General features: G+C 44.4%; 1 protein-coding gene across 2 annotated transcripts; it reads right to left on the reverse strand.

Annotated features, from left to right (window-relative positions):
* Positions 1–3,895: 3,895 nt before the first annotated feature.
* On the reverse strand, positions 3,896–7,618 carry BLOC1S2 (biogenesis of lysosomal organelles complex 1 subunit 2). 2 transcript variants are annotated; one of them, XM_054071264.1, is made up of 5 exons: positions 7,460–7,618; positions 6,557–6,673; positions 5,603–5,722; positions 4,987–5,091; positions 3,896–4,442 (listed from the first exon to the last, which is right to left on the reverse strand). In XM_054071264.1, exons 1-5 carry the CDS (start codon positions 7,509–7,511, stop codon positions 4,411–4,413), a joined length of 426 nt encoding a protein of 141 aa, XP_053927239.1. In that variant the 5' UTR covers positions 7,512–7,618; the 3' UTR covers positions 3,896–4,410. The 2 variants fall into 2 exon arrangements, with proteins under 2 accessions (XP_053927239.1, XP_053927240.1); XM_054071265.1 differs by lacking the exon at positions 7,460–7,618 and adding an exon at positions 7,188–7,395.
* Positions 7,619–7,698: the final 80 nt, after the last annotated feature.

The raw sequence follows: 7,698 nt of genomic DNA on the forward strand, positions 1-7,698 counted from the left end.
TCCACAGCCTTTTTCTCATCCATTAAGTGGGTCACCTTGTCATAGAAGGCGATTGGGTTAGTCAGGCAGGACATGCCTTTCCTAAACCCATGCTGAGTGGGCGTGATCACCTTGTTAACCAGTATGTGCCAAATGATGTCACTCAGGATGATCTGCTCCATAACCCTCCATGGCACTGAGGCCAGGCCGGCAGTCCTGTAGTTCCTCAGATCCTCCTTCCAGCTATTCTTGTAGATGGGCGTCACGTTAAATGACCTCCAGTAAAGTGAGACCTCCCCAGTTAACCAGGACTGCTGATAAATGATGGAAAGCAGCTTGGTAAGCAGTTCTGCCAGTCAAGTCTCTAAATTTCCTCCCAATAAAGAGTCACTTGTGGGACGAGTTCCTCTTCCCATTTCTGCTTCCTGGAGGTGGGATATTCAGAGTTTGTGAAGCAATTTGCTATTTCTTAGCTTTCTTACCTGAAAACACCAAGTGCTTGCTGGCAATGCATGGTCAGATGGATTTCCATCTTCAGAGTTCCTAGAGGTTTTCATCTTTGTAGTTTTAAAATAGCATTGTATCTGCTACACGAAGGAAAACATCTTTTTCAACAGGATCAAGACTTGGTCCTTACTCTGCCTCTGCTGTTTTATCGCGTGGAAGTTTCCTCTGCTGACACATCGCCCTCTTGTGGCCTTCCTGCAACCCTGTCAAGGAAAAACAAAGAACAAAGAAATGTATCATTTTCCTTTGACATTTTCTGTGCCCTGATCACACAGATTCCTAGACCTTCCAACAGCATGCTGGGCTGCATGTGGTAAGTAGATCTCTTCACCAAAGCAACTATCAAATACACCTGTGAGTAAAACAAGGCATGGCTATGTCAGCAGTTCTACAAAAACTGGATCCAAACAGGAGTGTCACTGGGGTAATTTAAACCTGTTCTTGAGCCTGCTCTTTGCCTTGCCATAAAGAAACAAACCAGAATACTGGTTCAGGCCTTAGGCTATGAAGATGTAGCATGAGGCAGGCCACAAAGCACCATGAAGTCTGAACCTTCTCCAGATGGGGTAAGCAGAGGAAACAAGATAAAACAATGGTTTTACTTGCACGTGACTATATTTACCTGTCCATTATCACTCAGTCCCCTTGATCCCCTTGACCTTGAGGGGTAAGGAGCAACTGCATGGCTGCTGTCTTAGAGGGCACCATTCCAATTTTAGTCATGACATCGAGAACATCCTCTGCTTTCAGACATGTCCTTGGCAACCTGAGAAGCACTGATTAGGGTTTACAGCTAGTATGCGTGTACTCCAGAGGGGCATGTTGTACAGCCACAAAGTGCTTATCCCAGTTCACAAAAGCTGGAAAACACAAATTTCCATTTCTCTGCTAAGGAGAAGACAAACTCTAGCCCTCACGTTCCTGAGAGTTTGTTCTTGGTTAGTGAGCACTAGCCTTGAGTGCAGTCCTTTCTGCCTTAACATTCTGACAATCCTTATATTTAACTACCATATTAGGGAAACTTCCTGGTGGGGTACTGCCATGTCCATACCTGCTTTTGGCAATATACTGTGCTCCAGGCACACATTGTGGAAGGCACATCTTGCTGCTTCAGGATGAAATTAGTACATTAAACCACGTTTAAGAAGGATGAGGAACATAACTCTTTTCTATTAAAAAAACTAACAGCTCTGAAACACCTTGACTCCCCGTGGCCTCAAGATGAGATGTCCTACTGGATTGAAGACAGACCCAGCTGGAAGTGTTAGAAGATGTAAACACAAATCAGGGAGGAAGGCCATGCTGCTCGTGGCTGCTTAGGGTACTTACACAGCAATGCTGCTGTTATGATCCCAGTGAGAGTGAATCCTTCTAACAATATAACTGAGTATCAGCATTCCAACTGCTGATGGCTGGGATTCATCTTAAAGACAGACCAGGGCTGCCATCCATCCAGTTCTGCGTGCAGCTTGGATCTGCGGAGTCTGTTTCCCATTGAAGGTCTGATCACATAGTCCACATCCAATAAGAGAATGGGCTTGCAACTACACTGGCAGTGTGCTGCCATTACAGCATGGGATGTGTCTGGACCATGTTCCTTTATATGTGCAATACTGGATTTGCAGGCTATCCACCATAAGCGACACGACAAGTCACTGGCACATAGGGCTTGATATTATCACATGAAAATGATCACAATTCTCTTAAGATCAAATTGCCCTCCATTGTTATGCCTTAGGATGTAACTCTCATTTCGGCTTCTGCACCTAGCCAGAGCGCAGGGTCAGCTGCACCCCTGCAGTGGAGAACAATCCCTTTGTGTACTAGCACCCACATCGCATCTCTAGCACCATCTTCACAGAGAGAGCCAGGATTCAGAGATCACTGGAACTAGAGGAGCAGTGTTGTCTTGTTTCAAACCAGCCTTGGTAAAGCATTTCAGTGGCTGCTCAGCTCTAGATGACATCCACATATCCAGAACCATTTCCAACCTTCTGTGAACCAGCAACTTTTCTGTTCTTAGAGGTGGGTAGAGGCCAGACAGGCAGCTTACAGGGGATCAGGGATTAAGCTCCCAGATACACACAAGTGCCATATGTTGTAACGAATACTCACATTCTTCCAGGAACAGCAGAGCTCCCTGCAGCATCTTCAAGCTCTTACATTTGCAGTCAAACACCTGTGATTCTCCTTCATAACGGCAGAGAGAGGATAGTACTATCAAAAACACCAGTGAGTCTGGCTGAATTGTGTCTGGCTCTTGTATAATCTACACAGGCATGAAACACTGGAGAAGCAGGACTGCAGATGGCCTATCACCTTGTCTTTTTGCCCTCAATGTACTATGCTTTGTAGCATCAGAGATCACCAAGCAGGCCACTGTATAGGCTGCCCTTCAAATGCCAGTCACTACACATGAAGATTTTAGATCTGTCTGGTTATATCCTCGTATCTAGTCAAACTGCAAACATATGATGAATCCTGAGAAGATGATGGTCTGTCAGACTTTAAAACGGGCTGCTGTTCTACATGGTGTAATTTCCTGCAACACAATAATGATAACTCATCTGTTGGTACCTCTTCCTGTTGGGCTGGACGATGCTGATTTGCTAATACTAAACACCCGATTTGCTTTCACAGGAAGGAAAGTCATCAGACACTAACTCCTGCGGGAGACTTAACCCTGTTCTTTAGAGATGCTCACTGCAAAAAGGCCTTCCTTCAAAGCAAACTCAACTCTCTCTTAAATCCTACATCAAGGCCCCATAAAACAGCGTTTTACATTTTAAAACTGAGATTTTAAAGTGATGGTGAAGGCTCTCAAAAGTCATCTGCTTCACTGCTTTTAAACAGTACTAGGGAAGTGTGTCAATCTCAACTATTTACAGTGGCTGTACACTGACCAACATCATCATGGCAGCTGGCTAGACATTATTCTAAACAGCCTGTAGGAAGTTGAACTACTTCTTCCCTACATCAGCACTTGTACTATCCTTGACTGCAATTTGAAAAGCCAACTTGAACTAGTCAGGGTCAACAGGTACAGAAAAAAACTTTGAAGTAGGAATCTGCTATAAATTAGCAATCTGGAACACTGCTAATCTAATAGAGAAGGTTTTTGTGCTGGGCGTGCCTCTTCAAAAGCTACTAGGTCAAAATCCCTTGGTAAAGTGGAGGAAGGATCTGCTAAGTTAACTGAGCATGTGACAAAGCAATATCTGCAATTTCACCTGACATCCAGAGTCAAAGAAAATAATTGGGGGAATACTGGAAGCAGCATTTAAAGCATGTTCTCTTGTATGATCTCCAGTAGCTGGAAGGAGCTTGTCTTTATTAACAGTCCCTTTGATAAAATAAGACAACTTGCATAATCTTTCCAACAGGTATGTGAGATTCCAGAGAGATGAACGCAGTTAAGTTGTTTTATTGTAAATTTATAATAACTAGTCTCTCTATTGTAAACAGATAAAAGATGGATACCAAAATGAAGTGTTTTCAATACCATGCTTATAACTCCAAAGGCCTGGGTATCTTCTCAATGCAGAGCCCAATGAAGGAAAAAATGAGGTTTAGGTCCTGCTGCTACTAAGGTAAAACATCTTTATAGGTTATGGAGAGCTTTTCCTAATAAGAGTATTTAATGTGGGACATAGGATAACATACAGATAGCCAGTATCAACACACAGGTTAGGGACAGGTTTCAATTTTTCACTGCAGAACAACTGAGGTAACAGAACCATCTGAGAAGAGGAAAACATCATTCAGTCTTAATCCTGAATAGAGTCTACTGTATTCAACAGATAGAAGTTACTAGCCTTGATGTTAGCTGTAACCAAATCCTGGTCAACACACAGAACTGCTGTTGTGCAACTTAGAGATCAGTCTGATTCACAGCCCAACTCCAGCTTAAAGACTGTTGTGATTTCATCGTTTCTCCAGTTTTTTGTACTTGGCTTCTGCAGAAGGAAAAATAACAATATTTTAGGACTAGACAGGTAGAAACGTTGAATACTGTAAGCTGCTATACATCTTAAAACTCATTTTAATTTAGAAGATCACTCAGGACCAATTTTCCTAAAATATTTAGGCAAACACAATTGTAGAATTAGAAGAATCAGGTGCTTAAGTCAGACAACTAATATTAATTTAAGCCAAGGAGACTTCAATGCCTGATGGAACTTTATTAATACTTCTATTTGCAGGATTAAATAGCTGTCTTTAAATATTGGGTCAGCGCACACTGCAGAAGAGAAATCAAACCTCACCAACAAGTTGTAGTTCAACAATACCTGTACTAGTTCTCCTCCATATAACTTGACATATTAATCTTTCCCCAACACCTGCCACTTCATATACAATATTTGTTGTTCAAAAGCAGGACAACACCCCCGCTGCAAAGCCTACGCTGCAGCTCATACTTGTTAAATAATGGAATTTGCTTTGTAATCGCTTTGCAAGGGTCTACGCTGCCAGGTAGTAACAGCAGAGGACAACAGTTACCAAGTTTTTTGGAATATGCATCCAATTTATAAGCTGCCTGCTCGAGAGCTGCAACCTGCTCCTCGATTAGGTTGATTTGTTCCAGATATGGCTGAAGAGCAGCATCTTAAAAAAGCAGAAAAACATGTCAGTTCTTGATAATTCATTTCCAAGAAACAGTTCATGCTTGAAACAAAAGTTTCTCATTACACTCTTCAGACAGAACACTTTAAAAGCTCATTCCTTCCCCTGCCCCAAAACCAAGTAGCAATACTGATAGCCATGTTCCAGCAAAGCACAAAATGTTTAAGGGTACTGGATAAACTCAACACAAGTAACAATACAGCATGAATCAAAAGAAGTGTTATTTTATTTCCATCAGATCCAAAACTTGGGTAAACACCACATAAATTCAGATATGTTTTCTCTTATGCTTTTTGTAGTGTAGCTGTAAAGAAATATTCAACATTTTCAATTGTAAAGAATATTTCAATATCCAATGCGTTGTATAGAAGAATGTATATTGCAATGAGTTTTCTGTCCTTCATCATATAACGGAGCGTGAACTATCTAAGATACTTCATTTCCCAAACAAGTGTACTATTCATTATACCCCTACCTCATTTGATTTACTTACATTTTTTATTTAAATCCTTCAGATTTCTGCTGATGTTTATAGCAATATCCTTCATTTCTAGGTACTTCAAGCTAGTCAGCTTATTCATGTTTTCCAAGAGTTTGTAGTCTTCGCTGGTGGCTTAAAAAGAATAGAGTTTACTTTAATTAAAAGTCGATGTGGTTTGCACTGTGTGCAGACCCTTTAAGAGGACAAGAGATGTCAAACCAACAGCCAACTATAACAAAAAATAGTTTATATGGTAATATAGCTATAACATTCTACAAAAAAGAGATGGCATTCTGTGAATTCTAAAACTCATGTAGTCTGATGAATATTTATTCACCTGCATTTGTTTGGAGGTGACCCTAATTCCTCATGTTTCTACTCTTATTTTGCCAGTTAAACACTGATGTTTAGAAAATTGATGGCACAAATCCAGACTGCTAATCTGTACCAACACCATCCAAGTCCATGCAAAACATCAGTGTTGTGTAGTGTTTTCAAAATCAGAGCCTATGGAACTCATTAATTTGTTCAGCAGTTTATTTTGTTCCCATTCATGTTGCACAGCAGTTTATTCCAAAGCATGAATGTTGGAAAACATCTGTATGATCCTTGCTCTCACTCAGAAACAAAACAGCTGCACATCCCACTCAGTCACGCCTCTCCTTATTAACCTAAGCCACTTTTGTTTTTCTATGTACAAGCTTCTGCAAGACTAAAAAGGACTTTTTGTCAAGATGCTGACATCAGACTCAATTTTTTCAAAAATATTTGTGCTAATCTGGGATTTCATTAGTATGTTTAGTCTCAGTACTATTAGTAGTTTAACAACATGCCACACTTGAAATGCCAGTATTGACAGATGTGCTCCAAACAGGTATAGTTTAGACGAACTACATAGCAGATTTCTTTAAAACAGAATGAAAAGAAACAAACATTTACTTGCAGGTCAGTATTGCAGCGCCTTACCTGTCAGTTCACCTGTTAAATAAATGGCCATTTTGTTGAACATGTCTTTACAGAGTTCATTGATGTCGGCCTCTGCTGGTTCCTTAGCTTCCTCTGCTGTTTCAACAGCGGGATCCTCTAATCAAGGAACAGATATTACAGGGTTAGGGGAAAGTTAGCAGGTACAGAAATACACCATAAAAATTTGATGGTCCCGTTTCTTTTTCAAGCTGACACCATTTACTTTCCATGTAAGTCGTCTACACTAAGGGCTAAGACACGCGGGCAGTTTCCTTTAAGTAACATCACGATTACTTCAAAGCAATGCTTTAGGGAACACTGAAGGGACGGGTATCGGGCCCGACCGCACTTGCAGCCATCAGCCCCCTCCTGCGCTTAGATGACAGCGGGAATTCGGGAGGAACTTCAAGGGACTTTGTGCACAGCGCTACGGGTGTTGACGTCTGGTTACGGCCTCGGAACAGCACGACCCCCAGCCCGCCTCGCAAGGGGCCACAGCTGCTCCCCACCCGTGGAAAGCGACCGCTCTCCTACTCCAAGCCCACTCCTAGCACAACCCGCTGCTCCTCGCAGGAGCGACTCGGCGCCGCCTCCTCTCAGCCCGGCGGGGCGCTCAGTCCTTTACCGGTACCTTCGGACACAAGGGCTGCCCCAGGCGCACGGCAGGGCCTGCCGGGAAGCCGCTGGCATGCGGCTGGGACCCGGGGAGCCGCCGGGATCCGAGGGTGAGGCCGGGATCCGGGGATGCGGCTGGGACCCGGGGAACCGCCGGGATCCAGGGGATCCAGAGGCGGCCCCGGCAGCGAAGCCGCGTGCCCGCCCCGCCGGGAGGAGGCCGGGCCGAGGCCGGCAGCGCCCGAACCCGCCGCGCCCCCCGGGGCGATGCCGGCCGCAGCCCCTTACGCTTGGCGGGCTGCGCGCCGGCCTCGGGCAGCCCCTCCGCCGCGGTCGCCATGGCGACAGAGCCCCCTCCGCCGCGCCCACTTCCCCCCGTCGCCCCCCAACGCGCAGGCGCCGATATGGGCGGGCCGGAGGGCGGGGCCGGGGCCGGAAACCGGAAGCTGGGAACGACGGGCTGGGAACCGGAAGCTGGAAGCCGGGGGCTGGGTAACGGGGAGCTGAAAGCTGAGGGACTGGGGACG

This window comes from Cuculus canorus, chromosome 7, assembly GCF_017976375.1.
Source record: "Cuculus canorus isolate bCucCan1 chromosome 7, bCucCan1.pri, whole genome shotgun sequence".
Taxonomy (NCBI): domain Eukaryota; kingdom Metazoa; phylum Chordata; class Aves; order Cuculiformes; family Cuculidae; genus Cuculus; species Cuculus canorus.

Excerpts from the sequence above, each read along its gene's own strand:
- BLOC1S2 (XM_054071264.1), bottom strand. The coding sequence starts at position 7,511 with ATGGCGACCGCGGCGGAGGGGCTGCCCGAGGCCGGCGCGCAGCCCGCC. Across the intron at positions 5,723-6,556 it reads TTTAACAGGTGAACTGACAG|CCACCAGCGAAGACTACAAA; the intron begins GTAAGGCGCTGC and ends ATTCTTTTTAAG. Across the intron at positions 4,443-4,986 it reads TGCATATTCCAAAAAACTTG|AAGCCAAGTACAAAAAACTG; the intron begins GTAACTGTTGTC and ends TTCCTTCTGCAG.